The 22,849-nt window shown below is 41.6% G+C and overlaps 2 protein-coding genes across 2 annotated transcripts in view; one reads left to right on the forward strand and one right to left on the reverse strand.

Moving 5' to 3' along the window:
* Positions 1–21,826, forward strand: LOC121562851 (ankyrin repeat domain-containing protein 37-like). Its single transcript, XM_045218241.1, has 5 exons — positions 1–233; positions 727–876; positions 1,690–1,781; positions 19,142–19,209; positions 21,506–21,826. The coding sequence occupies exons 1-5, from the start codon at positions 207–209 to the stop codon at positions 21,529–21,531; spliced, it is 363 nt and encodes a 120-aa protein (XP_045074176.1). The 5' UTR covers positions 1–206; the 3' UTR covers positions 21,532–21,826.
* LOC121562848 (ufm1-specific protease 2) overlaps positions 5,327–22,849 on the reverse strand; it is a 23,784-nt gene continuing 6,261 nt past the window's right edge. Inside the window, 13 exon segments of the mRNA XM_041875009.2 lie at positions 5,327–5,506; positions 7,422–7,546; positions 7,950–8,026; positions 8,204–8,301; positions 8,304–8,330; positions 8,759–8,923; positions 9,006–9,152; positions 11,272–11,464; positions 11,890–12,044; positions 12,231–12,261; positions 12,263–12,292; positions 12,590–12,773; positions 17,729–17,798. Of these exon segments, the coding sequence (XP_041730943.2) occupies positions 5,420–5,506; positions 7,422–7,546; positions 7,950–8,026; positions 8,204–8,301; positions 8,304–8,330; positions 8,759–8,923; positions 9,006–9,152; positions 11,272–11,464; positions 11,890–12,044; positions 12,231–12,261; positions 12,263–12,292; positions 12,590–12,773; positions 17,729–17,798 (1,389 nt within the window). The 3' untranslated portion in view covers positions 5,327–5,419.

Here is a 22,849-nt window from a genome sequence, read left to right on the forward strand (position 1 = left end):
GTTCCGACTAGTACTTGAACAAGGCATCAATCTAATCTCACGTGTCAATTGAGTATAGGCTGCAGCCTGCTTTCGTGCTTGGGTTCTTTAAACCACCTGTATAGGTTTATTTACAACAAAGGAACGGCTGTGTGCGTATCAGTTAGAAACCTCTAGGAGAAATCAAATTGACGTTGTTTTAGCTTTATCTTGTGGGGATACTGATAATGTTTCTGCTCGATTCCGACTCACAGGTAGGGCCTCTTGATGTGTGTAATAACATCGACATTATAGACTATTTAGCCTATAACTTTGGCATTGCAGGTTTATAGAATGTATTTAATATTGCATTACAATTTGCATGGCTGTGTTTATGCGTTATTTTTGTTGTTTAGTTAGGTGTAAGGAAAGGTCATAATTATAATAAAAATAGCATATTAACAAGTTTTCGACATGGTTTATCATTTGCTGAATTATCTGTAGGCAAGGCTCTAATTAGAAGGTGGCCATATTTTTGCTTCACAAATCAGTCTTGATATGCATAGTTATCATATCTAGGCTAAATGTGTATTTGCAACGCAATTTAAACACAATTCACGTTCATGTGACGCCAACTGGCCCATATGAAAAAGGACATTATTTTTTAAGCCCTAGTGTCAGAATAACAGAGTAGACGCAGATGTAAAATACTGTAAAAAAAAATCTAGCGTTAATCTAATGTTATTCTTTGTTTCCTGTATTATGCAGCTGGACTGTATTCGTAATTTATTCGAAGGCGGAGATGCTGTCAACTCAAGCAATGTGTTGGGACAGTCCCCTGCACACTTGGCGGCATGCAGCGGACAAGCCTTTTGTTTACTTTGGCTACTGCAAACGGGAGCTGATGCAAATCAGCAGGTAGATTCACTTTGACTTGTCTGTCTATAGCAGGGATGGGCAACTTTGGTGGGGATGGGGGCCAGATGAGGGGCCACAGTGGCTCGCTGGTCTGCATACTCTCAACCATACCCACACATGGACCCTAGCCTTTTGAGGGCCCGAAGATAAATTATTTGCCATGTGGCATAAAGGAAATGTATCAATTTCATGCAATTCTACTCATTTTGCCATAGGGTGGAGAGAAATGTTTGCAGTTTTTAATATGATATCTGAGAGTGACTAACAAAAGTAATGGGGCCCCCTGGTCGGTAATTCGACCATGATTACTACAAGTTTAAATAGCTGGCTAGACTGCTAATGCACAACCAAATGTCGAAATTGCACCTTGTGTATTCTACTATTCTAACTCTCAACAGTAAATTGAGACCCTGACTGAGTGGGAGGGGGGATTGGCCCACGGGCCTACAATACAATAAGATTGCCCTATGCTTTTGTATATATTTCTCTAAATAAAAGGCCAACATGACACATCAAATATGAGCTTTCAAGTGATATATCAGTCTTCATCCAAAAATAATTGCAAGATGTTATGAAGTTGTAGTGACACTGCAGTAAAGTGTAGGCTAATGTTTTGGACACAGGCTACAGTAACTGCAGTGTAACTTCGAATAAGTGATCACAAACACATTGACCAGATCCATTGCTCAAGATCCAGGAAATTACATCAGAGGCAAAGCTCATTTTACAGGTTCTCATTTCAACTGATGCAAAACACCACAGTCTTTATTTACTTGTTTCCCTTTAACCCAAATTATTTAATATTTGCTGAAGGACAACAATGGGGAGACACCCATGCACAAAGCCGCCAAGGCCGGCAGTTTGGAATGCATCAGCGTGCTCGTTGCCAGTGATGCCCAACTTGGGTGAGTGTCAACTTTCCCACACTCAAAACGGTTGCATAGATCATGTTAATATATAATATTTAGGAGACGCTTTTATCCGAAGCTAACTTACAGTCATGCGTGCATACATTTTACGTATGGGTGGTCCTGGGACTCAAACCCACTAACCTGACGTTACAATCGCCATGCTCTACCAACTGAGCTACGAAAGACCTGTTCTCAGACTAATGCATAGATGCTAATTTTGTAAACAAAATTCTACACACCGATAGCATTACCTGAGCTAAAGATAGTTCAAATGAGTTTAAACCATCATATTTTGGTTACTTTTTCCATCCAGCCAGTTGCTTTTACAATCTCTAACCTTTCCACAATGTTTTTTTCCTGAGCAGACTTGCAACAACGAGGGCAGAACCGCTGAAGATTTGGCATGGTTGTACGGATTCAAGGAGTGCGGACGATTCCTGAACACGCTCCAAATGACGAGACTCCTGACGATCAGCAGCACTCCTCTGATGCCTACCGGGCCCGTAGCATGCCCGCTGACTGGCCCCCAGAGCAGTAAGATGGCAGGACAGAAGAGGGCACTCATTGCCACCGGAGCCCAAGACGGAAAGAGGGCTCGAGACTGGTGATTCAGCAAGGCACCTCTAGAATTCGAAAAGGAGGACAATGCTTTCTCAGCCAAGTCCAATACAGGACATGCATGACGAAGTCCCAGGTACTGTGTCTGACACCAAACCTGTCTCTATTCCTAACCACTGATTGGGGTGTCTCTATGAGTCTCCTATGTATTTGTGTGTCAAATATTGGCAATGTGTCGGCCAGTATGATATCAGTGGTTAACTTGGATAGGAGAAGAAAGCATCCTTCTCCTGCAGTGACAGAGGCAGACGTGTGTAGAGGAGATGGTTCGGAAAACTACGCTCATGTGATGAGTAACCTTGCTTTGAGAACTTAGGACTCGTGTTATCTCCCGTTGCTATTACCTAGGCTTTGGTTCAGAGGGCTAAACACTGGGAGAATCTCAATTGCATACACTGGGAGAATCTCAATTGCATACTCCCCGCTTTCACTCTCCTCACCTCCTCAATTCCCATTGGAGAAGCTCAGAGGGGAGGGACCTCCGGCCCTCTCATCCAATGGGTTTTGAGAATGAGACGATGCGAGGAGTACGCAATTGAAATCTTTCCATTGTCTTGAGGTGTGCACGTGTTCAGCATAGGCTCCGGGCCTAGCCATCACAAGGAAACAACCACTGTGTGTGTGCATTTCATGCTCAGATGCAATGACAGTGAAGCTATATCTTTTAATTTGGCTCTATACTCCAGAATTTTGGATGCGTGATGAAATGTTTCATATGAAGCGACTGTACAGAATGTCACCTTTTATTTTAGGGTATTTTCATACAAATGTTTTACTGTTTAGAAATTAAAGCAATTTAAGTATCTAGTCCTCCCCATTTGAAGGTGTCATTTAAAAAATATATATATTTACAATAAAAGTGACTCCAAAATGACACAATACAGTTGATGTCGGAAGTTTACATACACTTAGGTTGGAGTCATTAAAACAAGTCGGTTAGGACATTACTTTGTGCATGACACAAGTCATTTTTCCAACAATTGTTTACAGACAGATTATTTCACTTATATTTCACTTTAAACAGCTTGGAAAATTCCAGAAAATGATATCATGGCTTTAGAAGCTTCTGATAGGCTAATTGACATAATTTGAGTCAATTGGAGGTGTACCTGTGGATGTATTTCAAGGCCTACCTTCAATCTCAGTGCCTCTTTGCTTGACATCATGGGAAAATCAAAAGAAATCAGCCAAGACCTCAGAAAAACAATTGTAGACCTCCACAAGTCTGGTTCTTCCATGGGAGCAATTTCCAAACGCCTGAAGGTACCACGTTCATCTGTACAAACAATCGTACGCAAGTATAAACACCATGGGACCATGCAGCTGTCATACCACTCAGGAAGGAGACACGTTCTGTCTCCTAGAGATGAATGTACTTTGGTGTGAAAAGTGCAAATCAATCCCAGAACAACAGCAAAGGACCTTGTGAAGATGCTGGAGGAAAAAGGTAGAAAAGTGTCTATATCCACAGTAAAACGAGTCCTATATCGACATAACCTGAAAGGCTGCTCAGCAAGGAAGAAGCTACTGCTCCAAAACCGCCATAAAAAAGCCAGACTATGGTTTGCAACTGCACATGGTAACAAAGATCGTACTTTTTGGAGAAATGTCCTCTGGTGTGATGAAACGAAAATAGAACTGTTTGGCCATAATGACCATCGTTATGTTTGGAGGAAAAAGGGGGTTGCTTGCAAGCCGAAGAACACCATCCTAACCGTGAAGCACGGGGGTGGCAGCATCATGCTGTGGGGGTGCTTTGCTGCAGGAGTGACTGGTGCACTTCACAAAATAGATGGCATCATGAGGAAGGAAAACTATGTGGATATATTGAAGCAACATCTCAAGACATCAGTCAGGAAGTTAAAGCTTGGTCGCAAATGGGTCTTCCAAATGGACAATGACCCCAAGCATACTTCCAAAGTTGTGGCAAAATGGCTTAAAGACAACAAAGTCAAGGTATTGGAGCTGACCTTAATCCTATAGAAAATGTGTGGCCAGAACTGAAAAAGCGTGTGCGAGCAAGGAGGCCTACAAACCTGACTCAGTTACACCAGCTCTGTCAGGAGGAATGGGCCAAAATTCACCCAACTTATTGTGGGAAGCTTGTGGAAGGCTACCTGAAACGTTTGACCCAAGTTAAACAATTTAAAGGCAATGCTACCAAATACTAATTGAGTGTATGTAAACTTCTGACCCACTGGGAATGTGATGAAAGAAATAAAAGCTGAAATAAATAATTCTCTCTACTATTATTCTGACATTTCACATTCTTAATATAAAGTGGTGATCCTAACTGACCTAAAACAGGGAATTTTTACTAGGATTAAATGTCAGGAATTGTGAAAAATTGAGTTTAAATGTATTTGGCTAAGGTGTATGTAAACTTCCGACTTCAACTGTACATTATTTACCATTAATTTGGGCACAACATAATCCAAAACAAACTGCAAATGCATCCAACAAGTTTGTAGTCACATGCTTGATGTAGCCATTGTGTGTTAGGAATATGGGACCAAATACTCAACTTTTGACTACTATAATACACTATAAGTGAATTTGGCAAAATACTTATGATACCTTCAAATGGGGGGACTAAATACATAAAGTGTTTTCATTTCTATACAGTACAACAGATCTGTATGAAAATACCCTCAAATAAAAGGTGACATTCTGTACTACCTCATTTGAAACAATTGATCTCAAATCCAAAATTCTGGAGTAGAGATAAATTAAAAGATTACGTAGGAGAGTGTGTATATGTTTGACTAAATGAAATATAAAGTTGATGCATAAAAAGCAGGCACGTCTTCATGAATGAGACACTACACAAATCTTGAAGGTTGCATGTTGATGTAAAAACTGAATACCGACTGTCATTACAGTCACAGATGAAAGCTGAAATAAAAAGGCACATTCATTTCTTCACCTCAGATATTTTGTCATTTATTTTCAGAGATTTGTTGTAATACTGTTGGACAGGTGCCTGTACACAATACACATTGACACCTATCCACTCATATGGTCTTTGGTCTCTGAGGCAAACAGAGGTTGTAGTAGGCGTTCTGGTCCCAAAACTCTGGACCCTTCCATCCGCACCAGCCCTGGGGAAAGAAGCAGACAACATCTCTCCATTTTGGGTTTTCTCACACAAAATGTCATAACATACAGTGGGGAGAACAAGTATTTCATACACTGCCGATTTTGCAGGTTTTCCTACTTACAAAGCATGTAGAGGTCTGTAATTTTTATCATAGGTACACTTCAACTGTGAGAGACGGAATCTAAAACAAAAATCCAGAAAATCACATTTTTAAGTAATTAATTTGCATTTTATTGCATGACATAAGTATTTGATCACCTACCAACCAGTAAGAATTCCTGCTCTCACAGACCTGTTAGTTTTTCTTTAAGAAGCCCTCCTGTTCTCCACTCATTACCTGTATTAACTGCACCTGTTTGAACTCGTTACCTGTATAAAATACACCTGTCCACACACTCAATCAAACAGACTCCAACCTCTCCACAATGGCCAAGACCAGAGAGCTGTGTAAGGACATCAGGGATAAAATTGTAGACCTGCACAAGGCTGGGATGGGCTACAGGACAATAGGCAAGCAGCTTGGTGAGAAGGCAACAACTGTTGGCGCAATTATTAGAAAATGGAAGAAGTTCAAGATGACGGTCAATCACCCTCGGTCTGGGGCTCCATGCAAGATCTCACCTCGTGGCGCATCAATGATCATGAGGAAGGTGAGGGATCAGCCCAGAACTACACGGCAGGACCTGGTCAATGACCTGAAGAGAGCTGGGACCACAGTCTTAAAGAAAACCATTAGTAACACGCTACGCCGTCATGGATTAAAATCCTGCAGCACACGCAAGGTCCCCCTGCTCAAGCCAGCGCATGTCCAGGCCCGTCTGAAGTTTGCCAATGACCATCTGGATGATCCAGAGGGGGGAATGGGAGAAGGTAATGTGGTCTGATGAGACAAAAAATAGAGCTTTTTGGGCTAAACTCCACTCGCCGTGTTTGGAGGAAGAAGAAGGATGAGTACAACCCCAAGAACACCATCCCAACCGTGAAGCATGGAGGTGGAAACATCATTCTTTGGGGATGCTTTTCTGCAAAGGGGACAGGACGACTGCACCGTATTGAGGGGGAGGATGGATGGGGCCATGTATCGCGAGATCTTGGCCAACAACCTCCTTCCCTCAGTAAGAGCATTGAAGATGGGTCGTGGCTGGGTCTTCCAACATGACAACAACCCGAAACACACAGCCAGGGCAACTAAGGAGTGGCTCCGTAAGAAGCATCTCAAGGTCCTGTAGTGGCCTAGCCAGTCTCCAGACCTGAACCCAATAGAAAATCTTTGGAGGGAGCTGAAACCGTATTGCCCAGCAACAGCCCCGAAACCTGAAGGATCTGGAGAAGGTCTGTATGGAGGAGTGGGCCAAAATCCCTGCTGCAGTGTGTGCAAACCTGGTCAAGACCTACAGGAAACATATGATCTCTGTAATTGCAAACAAAGGTTTCTGTACCAAATATTAAGTTCTGCTTTTCTGATGTATCAAATACTTATGTCATGCAATAAAATGCAAATTAATTACTTAAAAATCATACAATGTGATTTTCTGGATTTTTGTTTTAGATTCCGTCTCTCACAGTTGAAGTGTACCTATGATAAATATTACAGACCTCTACATGCTTTGTAAGTAGGAAAACCTACAAAATCAGCAGTGTATCAAATACTTGTTCTCCCCACTATATGTAAAGAAGGGCAAATAGATTAAAGTTTATGAGAATATTGACAGCAACAATTATACAGCGATTCTCCAGACCATGGCCTGGATGTATCAAGCGCCTCAGCGTAGGATTGCTGATTTAGGATCAGTTTTGCCATTTAGATCACAATTAATATGATTACATGGACAGAGGGGATCTGATTCTAGATCAGCACTCCTACTCTGAGACAGCTGATATATATTGCCCCAGGATTCCATGACACCATCCGGTACCTTGTCTGTGATGACTTGCAGGTCCTCGGCCCCGGTGTAATGTGGGTCCAGGATGAGGTAGCGGATCTGGCCCGTGGTCTCGCTCCACGCCACACCGAGGATAGTGTGTGCTAGGACACCCCCTCCTGGTGTGGAGCAAAATAGAAGGAAATTACAAATCTGCAGAGTTCAAATTAACAGATTCAATTTCAAACAATGTTTGTAGTATCTTTGTTTAAGCTAGACAAACGTGACTGCCTGTTCAATGCACACACAACCTGAAAACTGGAAGCATAAACATGCGAGGGGAGTCGACCAAAATGTTTACCAAAAGTGTAATTATTTATTTGACCACAGAAATATAGATGCTGTTTATATGAAACTCTATTTATGACTGTGGTACTGTAGTGTGTACCCATCTGGACAGGGCCCAGACCTTATCATTTGAACAGATCTGCAGTACAATAACTACAAGGGATGTTTTGCATTATATTAGTCTATCAGTCTCATCATTGTCTCTATATTGTAATAGTTTCAGTTTTCACTCACCAATCATAATAGGAGTGCCCTCAGAAAGGAAGTGGTTGGCCAGTTCTCTGCCTTTGGAGGCCAGCTCAGACCCTTGGCTTTAGGACACACAAACATACAACTAGAAGTGAAAACTAAAAAGCAAAAAGGTATGTAATATGGAACACAACTACCTGAAACATTTTGCATTGGCCTGACTGGTGAATTTACATGGACGCATGCACGCACAAGCACACACATGCACCCACATACGCACACACCTCATCTCACCTCACCTCACAAACATGATCTTGGAGGTGACCCCCAGCAACTGATCCAGTACAGCCGCGACTTCGATGGAGCCGATCCACTGGCGAGAGCCCAAAAAAAGACCCCCTGCTTGTCCCCAACTTCCACCAGGGCCTGTGGGACAGCGATGGGGAGAAAATAAGAATGAACTTGATTTGTAATCATTTAATTGTGAAGTGCTTTTCATATACACTCAAAAAAAAGATAATGGTACTACTAGCTGACATAGCTATGAATTATAGAATGCTATTGACAGTAGTAAAAATGTGTTTAAAAATAATCCATTTTATAATAGCCCTATCTACCAGTCAATGCATTATAGGCCAACTTGTGGGAAAGGAGAAAGAGACTCCCATTGTAATCACCTATCAATTCTTATTTACATGGACTCAGGCTCCACCTGCTGGCTCGAATTCACAGTCTCACATTATTGGAATATGTTCAATAGACAAGTTTAGAGCCATAGCTTTCCCAAAGAGAGAGAGTTCTGTATATTGGGTTTGAGGCTAAGGGTCGATTTGGGATTGAGGCTATAGTCCTACCTGTTGGATCTCCTTGTGGGAGGGCACAGCCCGCTCCACGTAGCCCTGCTGCTGGAACCAGGAGCAGATGGTCTGGAGGGAGCGGTAGGCGCAGCCCCAGCCGTTGTCGTCCACGCGGTCCTGCATGTAGTGGTGGTAGCTGTAGATCCCCTGGACCAAGTAAGGCTGGCACAAGGGAGAAACAGATAAGAGCATGTCATTGTGTGTGTGACAGTGTGTGTGTCTGCGTCTGTGTGTGCTGCCCAACCTTGCCGTTCTCCAGGGTGGGGTGATTCAGGTGGACATGAGGGTTTCGGAGGTAGCCATCTTTGTAGGGCTCATCAGGAAAATGTAGAGCGTTGGCTCTTCTCAGATATGGCCGGTTGTCTGGCAGCTCAAACAGACTGTGCAGCTCCTACACAGACATAAAACGGCACTATCAAATTCATGTACTGTACAGTCGTGGTCAAAAGTTTTGAGAATGACACAAGTATTGGTCTTCACAAAGTTCGCTGCTTCAGTGTTATGAGATATTTTTGTCAGATGTTACTATGGTATACTGAAGTATAATAACAAGCAGTCCATATGTGTCAAAAGCTTTTATTGACAATTACATTAAGTTTATGCAAAGAGTCAATATTTGTAGTGTTGACCCTTCTTTTTCAAGACCTCTGCAATCCGCCCTGGCATGCTGTCAATTAACTTCTGGGCCACATCCTGACTGATGACAGCCCATTCTTGCATAATCAATGCTTGGAGTTTGTCAGAATTTGTGGGTTTTTGTTTGTCCACCCACCTCTTGAGGATCGACCACAAGTTTTTAATGGGATTAAGGTCTGGGGAGTTTCCTGGCCATGGACCCAAAATGTCGATGTTTTGTTCCCAGAGCCACTTAGTTATCACTTTTGCCTTATGGCAAGGTGCTCCATCATGCTGGAAAATGCATTGGTCGTCAGCGCTGCATGCGCAGACTGATAAATTCTTGGATGGTTGGGAGAAGTTGCTCTCGGAGGATGTGTTGGTACCATTCTTTATTCATGGCTGTGTTCTTAGGCAAAATTGTGAGTGAGCCCACTCCCTTGGCTGAGAAGCAACCCCACACATGAATGGTCTCAGGATGCTTTACTGTTGGCATGACACATGACTGATGGTAGCGCTCACCTTGTCTTCTCTGGACAAGGTGTTTTCCGGATGCCCCAAACAATCGGAAAGGGGATTCATCAGAGAAAATGACTTCACCCCAGTCCTCAGCAGTCCAATCCCTGTACCTTTTGCAGAATATCAGTCTGTCCCTGATGTTTTTCCTGGAGAGAAGTGGCTTCTTTGCTGCCCTTCTTGACACCAGGCCATCCTCCAAAAGTCTTCGCCTCACTGTGCGCGCAGATGCACTCACACCTGCCTGCTGCCATTCCTGAGCAAGCTCTGCACTGGTGGTGCCCCGATCCCGCAGCTGAATCAACTTTAGGAGACGGTCCTGGCGCTTGCTGGACTTTCTTGGGCGCCCTGAAGCCTTCTTCACAACAATTGAACCTCTCTTCTTGAAGTTCTTGATGATCCGATAAATGGTTGATTTAGGTGCAATCTTACGAGCAGCAATACCCTTGCCTGTGAAGCCCTTTTTGTGCAAAGTAATGATGACGGCATGTGTTTCCTTGCAGGTAACCATGGTTAACAGAGGAAGAACAATGATTTCAAGAACCACCCTCCTTTTAAAGCTTCCAGTCTGTTATCCAAACTCAATCATCATGACAGAGTGATCCCCAGCCTTGTCCTCGTCAACACTCACCTGTGTTAACGAGAGAGTCACTGACATGATGTCAGCTGGTCCTTTTGTGGCAGGGCTGAAATGCAGTGGAAATGTTTTTGGGGGATTAAGTTCATTTTCATGGCAAAGAGGGACTTTGCAATTAATTGCAATTCATCTGATCACTCTTCATGACATTCTGGAGTATATGCAAATTGCCATCATCAAAACTGAGGCAGCAGACTTTGTGAAAATTAGTATTTGTGTCACTCTCAAAACTTTTGACCACGACTGTACACAACTTCATTTTTCTCTAATACTAGAGTCACTCAGAGCATTTCAAAATAAAAAATATAATATTTTGCGAACATATCCTTTCAGATCTATAGGTAGGGTACGTTCTCCAGCTCTTGGAGAACAACTGGGTGTGCATGATTTTCTTCCAGCCCATCAATAACATACTTAATTCATATAATCAATAAATCATGGTCTTCAGTCTGGGCCAGATGATTAGCTGAACCAGGTGTTACTTCAAGGCTGGAGGGAAAGCCTGCAAAAGGTCAATAGGACTGGGGTTAGAGAACCCTGTTCTAGGGGGTACGTGCCAAGTGTCCATTTTGCCACTATGTGGAGATGAGATATGTGGATAGCAATATTCCATCTAGCCTATCAAGGGGAATAGTGGAGCTACTACCATATTGCTTAATATCTATCATAGCATTTCACATCTACACAAGTGTAGAGTACTAGGAGTAGCATAGTAGGGGTCCGTTTGGAATTCTGCCCTTGCCTTGCGTTGTGTCTCCAGCTGGCTGTCGGGCACACCCGCTGGGTAGACCACTGTCACCAGACCCACAGGGGCCGGGAGGAGGAAGTGGAACGGCTGGGGAATCAGCAGGGCCGTCCCTTTCATGTGCCGCAGAGCAACCTTCTCCATGTCACCCAGCTGTCTGCACAGCGCCCCCACTAGGGTGCCACAGACACTGCAGGTACGACAGACAAACAAAAATATTTAGGGCCGATTCAGTTGAAAATGATGAGCTGGTTTCCGGGTTTAAACTTTAAAATATGTTTTATTTAACCATGTTTATTTTTTGCCCTGTTACACATGCTGGCAACCAAATTTTCTCTTGGGAATAATGAAGTTTGAATTGCGTTCATGTCAAGCTGAGTTTCTATTGTTTCACCCTGTTGGTGGTTGTATTGTCTTATGAACTAGCTACATCTCTGGTGGTTATTGATTGACCTATCTATCAGTTTACCTAAGCGTTCTGGTATTGGACATTTGTATTTGATATAGTTTGACATAATAAAAATATGTACTATATTCTCCTAAAACCTGTCTAATTTCATTGAAATTGCATGGAACCAAATCATGTTTCCTTTAGAGCGATTGAGGATAACGTACACAGAGATGCTCTCACTGGAGGGGACACTGACCACGCAGTCCATGGGCAGAGTTGTTTGCAGGAAGTGGTGCTTCTTACTTCCTCTCAGGATGGTGGGGGCCGAGAGGACGCCTTGCTCTGTCACCTCGGTCATCAGGGTCAGGTTTATGATACCCTGCAAGACACACACACACAATAAAAATACATATGAGGTAGAGGAAAACTAAAAACCACACTAGTAAAATAATCTTGTCAATGACAAACAAGTGGCACTGTGGCATGAAAATGTGTGGCGAAGTGATTTACATGAAATAGTTCATGTCCATAGACTGTTTTCAAGGTATAAAAGAACCACACTTACTGCTGTGGCATTCTTTTTGTCCTTTTTGCAGACTTTTGCTACTGCTTTCCTGGTCATCTGTCCTAAAAAAGGATGAGGGTTTTTCCATTTACTTTGGTTTCCATTCCAAAATGATCATGTGAGACACTAAACCTGCATTTCGGCCAATAACCTACATACAGATAGCAGGCGATTTATGCATTAAGTTGCACAAACTAAGTCGTAACTACTTGGTACCTTACTGTTACTCAGTAATAATATCTAATTACAATACTATCATGTAAGCAACACCAGGTAAATAGTGGACTTTAAAATAACCTGACTTATAAGATACCCAGAACAAGAGGCTCCAAATTGTGATGTACAGTATGATGACTTACTGGATCAACTGTTGGAGATCTTTACATGGTCTGTTCGGAGTTAAATCTTCAGGTGTTGCATGTCCTCCTTTGTTAGGCCAAAGAAAAACTGGACTGCTACAGAGACTGAGAACAAGCGATTCTGATTTCACCTGGGATCCGAGGGCCTCGAAAGTCCTCGAGATGACCTTTTGTACGTGTGGTACTGTAAAGATACGACAAGAGACACAATCAATATGATCAACAGAGATATCAGATTTCCTTGCATGGAAAATCAATGATGAACGTGCATAAAAATGGCAGAATACAGCTATGACACACTACTTCACAAAACATGAAGTAGTACTCATATTGTATAGCACATAAAGGTTTCAAAAGACACCAACATTAACTGACTGATTATAGGCTAGTGTCCTATAGGAGGCCTCCTGGTTTATGTAGTATTTAGATTTTAATAACAATGTACTTGTTGACACCAAATCAGTGTTTTCCACAAGCACATGGAGTAGCCAGCCAAATAGAAAGAGTAGCTAGTCAGGCTCCCCTGGGTTAAAACAATTTTGCCGAACAAGCTCAAATATTGGTGGCCTCTGATACATTCTAATGCTAGATTGTATTTTCAACCAGAAACTATCAGGAAATAATGCTGATAAAATTCTCACACTTTTACACTGCTAGTTTCATCAGCTGTTGTACAATATTATATAAAAAACTGGAAAAACGTAATTTTGACTATACTGGGCCTTTACAGAATCCTGTAAGAGTCTGCCTACTTCCACAGGCTTCAAGCTTCCATTTAAGAGGCATTTTCTCAGCTATCTGCAATACAGGTATGATTGAAGAATTAAGCAGGTGTTAAACATGGGCTTGCTACACAGAAAGCAGCAGTTGACTACTCCATTGATTAAATAAGTAGACCTATATCAATATCTTTGAAAATACCATACAAGTATCATTAGCCTTTAAAACAATTCAATCCGTTTTATTTTATTATATTTTGGACCAGGGTGAGGCTGTTTCCACTAGCCTACCGATTGTTCCTGCAGTGAGGAGGATTCACCATCTTCATCTAATGTTTTCATAATTTATTTGCAGATAATCACCAAAAAGCCTACCAGTATGCAAATTAGGGAGCCAAATGAACAGCTCTCTTACCGATGCAATTCGGTAGGCTACTGACAAGTCACTCACTTTAACGTCACTTTCTGGCAAGTCCTGCTGGACTTCATATCGAACATACAAACAACCTCTTTAGTTTATTTGTACCGATGCGATACCATGGACATATAACTAAGTTGCATGATTTATGAATGGCAAGGGAGATAGATACAGTGCATTTGAAAAGTATTCATACCCCTAGACTTTTTCCACATTTTGTTACGGTACAGCCTTATTATCAAATGGATTAAATAAAGAATCCTCATCAATCTACACACAATACCCCATAATGATGAAGCAAAAACAGGTTTGTGGACATTTTTGCAAATGTATAAAAAATGTAAAACAGAAATACCTTATTTACATAAGTATTCAGACCCTTTGCTATGAGACTGGGGTGAAGGTTGATCTTCCAACAGGACAACGAGCCTAAGCACACAGACAAGACAATGCATGAGTAGCTTTTGGACAAGTCTCTGAATGTCCTTGAGTGGCCCTGCCAGAGCCTGTACTTGAACCTGATGGAACATCTCTGGAGAGACCTGACAATAGCTGTGCTGCGATGCTCCCCATTCAACCTGAGAGAGCTTGAGAGGATCTGCAGAGAAGAATGGGAGAAACTCCCCAAATACAGGTGTGCCAAGCTTGTAGCGTCATACCCAAGAAGACTCAAGGCTGTAATTGCTGCCAAACGTGTTTCAAGAAAGTACTGAGTAAAGGGTCTGAATACTTACGTAAATGTGATATTTCAGGGTTTTTTATTTTATTAATTATCAAAAAAATCTAAAAACCTGTTATTTCTTTGTTATGGGGTTTTGTGTGTAGATTGATGAGGGGGGGAAAAACAATTTAATCAATTTTAGAATAAGGCTAACATAACAAAATGTTAAAAAAGTCAAGGGGTCTTAACACTTTCCAAACGCACTGTATGTATATGTATATACATACACAGTACCAGTCAAAAGTTAGGACACGCCTACTCATTCAAGGGTTTTCTTTATTTTTTACGATTTTCTACATTGTAGAATAATAGTGAAGACATCAAAACTATGAAATAACACATACGGAATCATGTAGTAACCAAAAAATAAGTGTTAAACAAAATCAAAATAAATTTTATATTTGAGATTCTTCAAAGTAGCCACCCTTTGCCTTGATGACAGCTTGGCACACTCTTGGCATTCTCTCAGAAGTTTACATACACCCAATTAGTATTTGGTAGCATTGCCTTTAAATTGTTTAACTTGGGTCAAACGTTTCAGGTAGCCTTTCACAAGCTTTCCACAATACGTTGGGTGAATTTTGGCCCATTCCTCCTGACAGAGCTGGTGTAACTGAGTCAGGGTTGTAGGCCTCCTTGCTCGCACACGCTTTTTCAGTTTTGCCCAAAAATGTTCTATAGGATTGAGGTCAGGGCTTTGTGATGGCCACTCCAATACCTTGACTTTGTTGTCCTTAAGCCATTTTGCCACAACATTGGAAGTATGCTTGGGGTCATTGTCCATTTGGAAGACCCATTTGCGACCAAGCTTTAACTTCCTGACTGATGTCTTGAGATGTTGCTTCAATATATCCACATACATTTCCTTCCTCATGATGCCATCTATTTTGTGAAGTGCACCAGTCACTCCTGCAGCAAAGCACCCACACAGCATGATGCTGCCACCCCCATGCTTAATAATAAATAATAATAATAATAATAATAAGCCATTTAGCAGACGCTTTTATCCAAAGCGACTTACAGTCATGCGTGCATACATTTTTTTTGTGTACGTGTGGTCCCGGGGATCGAACCCACTACCTTGGCGTTACAAGCGCCGTGCTCTACCAGCTGAGCTACAGAGGACCATGCTTCACGGTTGGGATGGTGTTCTTCGGTTTGCAAGCTACCCCCTTTTTCTTCCAAACATAACGATGGTCATTATGGCCAAACAGTTCTATTTTTGTTTCATCAGACCAGAGGACATTTCTCCAAAACTTATGATCTTTGTCCCCATGTGCAGTTGCAAACCGTAGTCTGGCTTTTTTATGGCGGTTTTGGAGCAGTGGCTACTTCCTTGCTGAGCGGCCTTTCAGGTTATGTTGATATAGGACTTGTTTTACAGTGGATATAGATACTTTTGTACCGGTTTCCTCCAGCATCTTCACAAGGTCCTTTGCTGTTGTTCTGGGATTGATCTGCACTTTTCGCACCAAACTACGTTCATCTCTAGGAGACAGAACGTGTCTCCTTCCTGAGCAGTATGACGACTGCGTGGTCCCATGGTGTTTATACTTGCATACTATTGTTTGTACAGATGAACGTGGTACCTTCAGGCGTTTGGAAATTGCTCCCAAGGATGAATCAGATTTGTGGAGGTCTACAATTTTTTTTATGAGGTCTTGGCTGATTTCTTTTGATTTTCCCATGATGTCAAGCAAAGAGGCACTGAGTTTGAAGGTAGGCCTTGAAATACATCCACAGGTACACCTCCAATTGACTCAAATTATGTCAATTAGCCTATCAGAAGCTTCTAAAGCCATGACATCATTTTCTGGAATTTTCCAAGCTGTTTAAAGGCACAGTCAACTTAGTGTATGTAGACTTCAGACCCACTGGAATTGTGATACAGTGAATTATAAGTGAAATAATCTGTCTGTAAACAATTGTTGGAAAAATTACTTGTGTCATGCACAAAGTAGATGTCCTAATCGACTTGCAAAAACTATAGTTTGTTAACAAGAAATTTGTGGAGAGGTTGAAAAACGAGTTTTAATGACTCCAACCTAAGTGTATGCAAACATCCAACTTCAACTGTATGTATGTATGTATGTATGTATGTATGTATGTATGTATGTATGTATGTATGTACACACACACACACTATTCTTTAGAATTGTATTATTAATTGCATTCAAGTACTGTATGTCATTGAGAAGATTTAAAAATAGGATGCTGTCCCTTTAAGACAAATGTTCCAAAAGAGATAGACATGCTTACAGTAGGCTAGCCAAGACGAATGCTAGGTGTCTTTTTGTAGCATATTGCTAGTATGTTCACTATAAGGTTTACTTTTGTAAATCACTTTCCCTAGAATAAACCTTTGTAAATCACTTTCCCTAGAATAAATAAGCTCAGCGAGTAGATTGGTGGACGCTTCTTTTTGCTCTGGACCGCTTGCATGTATTGCTCAATTGCTCGAGTTGTGACTTCGGGGAGCGTGGTAGTACTTGAATGAACGGCCAATCATATTGCTCAAATACAACTAGCATGACATTTATGCGTGTGGTCTTCAATGGTTTTCAATGGTAGACTACAACAGAGCAGGTAAATGTTGAACTGGAAAGCAAAAATGCTCTGAAAAGTTGACTAGATCCAATGACCCAACATGTTTTTACTGGCCCCGGGCCAGGGGGCCATCGTTAGCCTAATGTGTGACCCTGCACATGAAAGAAAGTACATTAATGTGCCAGAAAACAATAGGCTAAGTGGACTTCGACTCATCGTTACCACATTATATGGGACGTGTAAATTCACTCACATTATATGGGACATGCAAATTCATGCTCTCTTTCGCCGTATAAAGACATTTGACTGCAACCACAGCGCATACAACACACACCCAGGTACAGAGAGGGGGGACAGACAGCAGACTGTCAAACCAGCAGTGTCAAACCATCGCTCACTTTGTGACTGACAGGCACCTGTCCTATCATTAGATCACTAGACGATGCTTATCGTTAATTCTAGCGGGATACGGCTCAGCAGACTTTTTTTGGACTAGCGAATTGAAAAGTAGCCTCAGGGTGCAAAATGTGTAGAATTGCAGGAAATAAGCTTTAAAATTGCAACATTTTATTTTAGCCGCATGACAAAATGTGTAGAATAGCTTTATAAAACTGCAAATGTTCCTCTCGGCACAAATCGCAACATGTTGAAATGCAGGAAGTTAGCCGATCCACCCAACCCACCCCCACACCCCCACACCCCAAATTTCAATACTAATATGAATATCTACATACCATCTGTGCTGTCCAACTGGCACTTGAACTCCAGAGACCCTCTCAGGCGTAAGAGGATGTTTCCGACAACCTACATAATGATAAAGTCAGAAAGTTAAAGCTGAATCTCTATAATTTCCAGAAGTAATTTATGAGCGTTAAATAATATAGCCCATTATTTTATTTTTGGAGATGACTTACGAATACTTTGATCAATGGGATAGTACAACTGCCTACTGTTATCATCACCACACAAAAAATATAGGATTTAGCCATTAGGCCTACTCCATTGTTGATGTTTAAGTTGTTGATGTAGTAGCCTGTGTGTGAAAATGTCACAAATTTGTTGGTGGGCCAGTCATGCCAAATATTGAGCCCCTGTCAAAAAGTCACAACTGGATTCGAGAAGCTATTAGCGCCCGTTGCTAGGGCCGTTGCTAAAACATGCCAAATTCTGCCAGGGCTACATAATGAAAGAAAAAAAAAAAAAATCGATAGCATTCGTTGCTATGCTGGTTGTTATGTTCTGATTGTTCTGAGGTGTGTGGAGAGAGAAGCGCGTGCGGTCAAAAGACAGGGGAAAAATGCGATGATTGTTACAGGTTATTTACACTATTTACAATATGTTTTAGCTTTAAATCACACCGATTATTGGTGAATAAAGTACAAAACATGATCCATGCATGGGCATTGATGTTTATTTGCAAAACTTGATTGCAAACCTTGATTTAGCTAGCATGAGCATGCTGCAAGCAAGCTTGGACACTGCAAATGATGGATGCAAACACTACTATGAGGTAAGACCACTTTTCCAAATCTCTTTATTTAGCTAGCTTTGTTTTGTTTTGTATTGTATTATCTGTGTTTGTAGAAATTCAGTTGATTTAAATAGCTCTCTCTTATACTAAGTAGCCTATGACAAGTGCTATGACATGTGCTATATCAGCTGTAAAATGTTATGAGAAAAAGGTGAACTCATGACTGATCAGATTGTACCTGGGTCTACCATTAGAGAGGCTGGTTTCAGACTACAGGCCTAGTCAGGGAAATGCATATGAGAAGGACCTGTATTAGTAGATCATAGGAAACCCTGTTGCAGTGAGGTTATTTTTTAGCAATAACAGTACCTATTGAATATCAATATGTGTGTGTAAATGAATTGATTTCTTGCTGAATTACTACATTAATGATAGGTAGTTTATCCTTTGTTTTTCTTGTTCCATACCAGGCTGCAATGGTGTGGGCCTGTGTCAAACAACTTCCTCCCAGCAACAGAAATGCGAGCTGAGCTTTCAAAAATCACATCAGGATGCAAGACAACTAGCCTTGATATTTTCCATGTTTACATTGCACAAGTAATTATCTGATTATGTAAACAATGTTTTTTGCATAATGTCTCAATTAAAAGCAGTATGTTGCCCTTCTTTTTTAAAGCTCCATTCCTCTGGAATCCCTACCATCACTGCAGCGAGCGCAACTTCAACCATGTCAATCAGTAAATGGTGAGTGACAAACAAACAAGTCCAAATGACTTTCTCTCCCTGTGTCGTCTTAATCTGCACTAATGAAATATCTGGACGATGTAAAACCTATCATCTTTCCCTTCTGTTTGAAACATGGTTATAATGATGCCTTTATAGTTTATATTTTAAGTGGTGTCATATACAGTGCATTTGGAAAGTATTCAGACCCCTTGACTTTTTCCACATTGTTACGTTAAAGCCGTTTTCTAAAATTGATTAAATTATTTTTTTCCCTCATCAACCTATACACAGTACCCCATAATGACGAAGCGAAAACAGGTTTAGATTTTTTTGCAAATTTATGAACAATTAAAAAACAAATAGCTTATTTACATAAATATTCAGACCCTTTGCTATGAGACAAAATTGAGCTCAGGTGCATCCTGTTTCCATTGATCATCCTTGAGATGTTTCTACAACTTGGAGTCCACCTGTGGTAAATTCAATTATTGACTGGACATGATTTGGAAATACACACATCTGTCTATATAAAGTTCCACAGTTGACAATGCATGTCAGAGCAAAAACCAAGCCATGAGGTCGAAGGAATTGTCCTTAGAGCTCCGAGACACGATTGTGTCGAGGCACAGATCTGGGGAAGGGTACCAAAAAAATTATACAGCATTTAAGGTCCCCAAGTACACAGTGGCCTCAATCATTCTTAAATGGAAGAAGTTTGGAACCACCAAGACTCTTCCTAGAGCTGGCCGCCCGGCCAAACTGAGCAATCGGGTGAGAAGGGCCTTGGTCAGGGAGGTGACCAAGAACCTGATGGTCACTCTGACATAGCTTTAGAGTTCCTCTGTGGAGATGGGAGAACCTTCCATAAGGACAACCATATCTGCAGCACTCCACCAATCAGGCCGTTATGGTAGAGTGGCCAGACGGACGCCACTCCTCAGTAAAAGGCACATGACAGCCCGATTGGAGTTTGCCAAAAGGCACCTAAAGACTCTCAGGCCATGAGAAACAAGATTCTCTGGTCTGATGAAACCAAGATTGAACTCTTTGGCCTGAATGCCAAGTGTCACGTCTGGAGGAAACCTGGCACCATCCCTTCGGTGAAACATGGTGGTGGCAGCATCATGCTGTGGGGATGTTTTTCAGCGGCAGGGACTGGGAGATTGCTCTGTTCATCTTTCCCTCGATCCTGACCAAAGTACAGAGATATCCTTGATGAAAACCTGCTCCAGAGCACTCAGGACCTCACCTTCCAACAAGACAACAACCCTAAGCACACAGCCAAGACAATGCAGTAGTGGCTTCGAATGTCCTTGAGTGGCCCAGCCAGAGCCCGGATTTAAACCCGATCGAACATCTCTAGAGAGACCTGAAAATAGCTGTGAAGCGACGCTCCCCATGCAACCTGACAGAGCTTGATAGGATCTGCAGAGAGGAATGGGAGAAACTCCCCAAATACAGGTGTGCAAAGCTTGTAGCGTCATACCCAAGAAGACTCAAGGCTGTAATCGCTGCAAAGGTGCTTCAACAAAGTACTGAGTCAAGGGTCTGAAATGTTTTATTTGTAATAAATGTGCAAAAAACATTTTTTGCTTTGTCATTATGGGGTATTGTGTGTAGATTGATGAGGGGAAAAAACAATTAAATCATTTTTAGAATAAGGCTGTAATGTAACAAAATGTGGGAAAAGTCAAGGGGTCTGAATACTTTGCAATGTCATTGTACTTCTATGTATGTTATCCTGTTATTAATGGCACTTTGTATTCTGCTCTCTCCTAGAGAAACCACACATTCACTCTTCCACACCCATAGTTATGAATCAGTGGTACACGCAGTAGACTTCCTAGTGATCAACCCATAGCCCTGTACATACTCTGCCTGTTATATACTGTTATTCCTCCAAGTAATCTACAAGTCAACTGTTCACAGTGCCTTGCCATCATTGCGTTCTGACTGACACCCGGGGGCGAACACGCCCAAACCAAACCAGCAACCTAAGATTAATACAGTCCTTTAGCCCTTACAGGCGAGGAACTTCAGATATTCTCCTCCAATCCGTTTTTAAAAGGAGGCAAAGAGAGAGGACATGAGTCATCCAAAAAAGACTAATTGAGAAAGAGCTTATCCCTGAATCCCAAATCAACCTCTAGCCCTTACACCCTATACACTTGTGTAGACCTGAGCGGATTGGATAGGTTTAAGCTATGTGGGGATAATTCAACCTGGCCTGGATCTACCTGTAACCTGTGTGTTTTCCTTCTGCATCCTTCTATGCCTCTGTCTCTTTCCCTTTTAATCTGCTCCTGTTCTTCAGGATCTACGGGTTCTGCCATGCTCTGAGAAGCCTACCGTATCCCTTCCCCAGACCTGGATCCAACTTATGTCCTCCATGATCAACCACCCTCCAAGATCCCACTTTTCATTACATTATCTACAGCTACTGTTAATGTCATGTGGTTTGATCTAATCTGCTAAGGGACCTGTGGTTGACATATCATCCTGGGCTCAGTGAGATACACAGATGCACTACATACACTGGACTTTAAAGTCTCCCTCTTAAAGTCCACCTTCTGAGACTGGCTGCCTGTCAAGGGAAAGTGAGAAGAGGCACCCACCTCTTCTCTATCCCACACGCCAGAATTCCCTTTCTTTTTTTTTTTTATCACCCATACCCTACTTCTGCCAAGGCTGCCCCCCTCTCATATGTACTTCACTTGTCATTCATACTTCTGTTTTGTCAACTAAATTCTATTTTATTGTTTATGTGTTGATGTTAGCCTATACTCATGTATTTCAGTCTATAACTGCCATGTGGGTATATTAAATAAAATCAACAAGTTCATGACACATCTGTTCCACAAAAAAACTACTTTTTCATATTTCAATCTTAAATATTGCCCGTTTCCCTTCCCCCAACAGGCTGTTCATTTAATGATTTGTTGTATATCCCTTTTGGTACTTGTGAGTTCAATATTATTCAACTGTCTGTTGTGTCCTGAATTATATTCAACCACAAGTGTACTGCGTATTACTGAGCTATGTGGTGGAGGAAGGGAGGTAGGGAAAAAATAATCATAATAGGACTAATAGCATACTTTAGTAAGACTAGACAAGGGAAGCTCAAAATAAAAATATGCCAGCCAGAGGAGTCAGTGTATGACTTGAACTGATATGCACATGAAGTGTTAATAACTTCATGGGAGCTCACTTTGCGATCTTAAAGGTAAATTAATATGCAGTTCACACGTTTTCTTTGCCATTTCAAAAACTAAGAACTGTTTAAGACATGACGACTTTTAATGCTGTTGAAATATGAAGGTACCCAAAAGTAGTTCAAAGTCATCTTTATCTTAATCAGCTAAATTGTTGTGGATATAAGCAATGTTTATACAGCAGGGATGAAAATAATATCATTTTGTCTGTAATGACCTCCAAAATTCCATGCATTAGCTCATCACACCGTTGATATAGCAACGGACGCTAATAGCTTCTCGAATCCCACTGTGACGCTGGGGTGGGGGGACTTTTTGGCAGGGGGACACTATTTGGCATGACAGGCCCACTCTTTTATGGTATGCCTATTAGTCCATGAGCCAGGAGGGGAGGGGCCAAAGATGTTTCAGTGATTTTTTTTAAGGTCTATGTCCGTAAAGTTGGG

The sequence above is a fragment of the Coregonus clupeaformis genome, unplaced genomic scaffold (assembly GCF_020615455.1).
Source record: "Coregonus clupeaformis isolate EN_2021a unplaced genomic scaffold, ASM2061545v1 scaf1454, whole genome shotgun sequence".
Taxonomy (NCBI): Eukaryota; Metazoa; Chordata; class Actinopteri; order Salmoniformes; family Salmonidae; genus Coregonus; species Coregonus clupeaformis.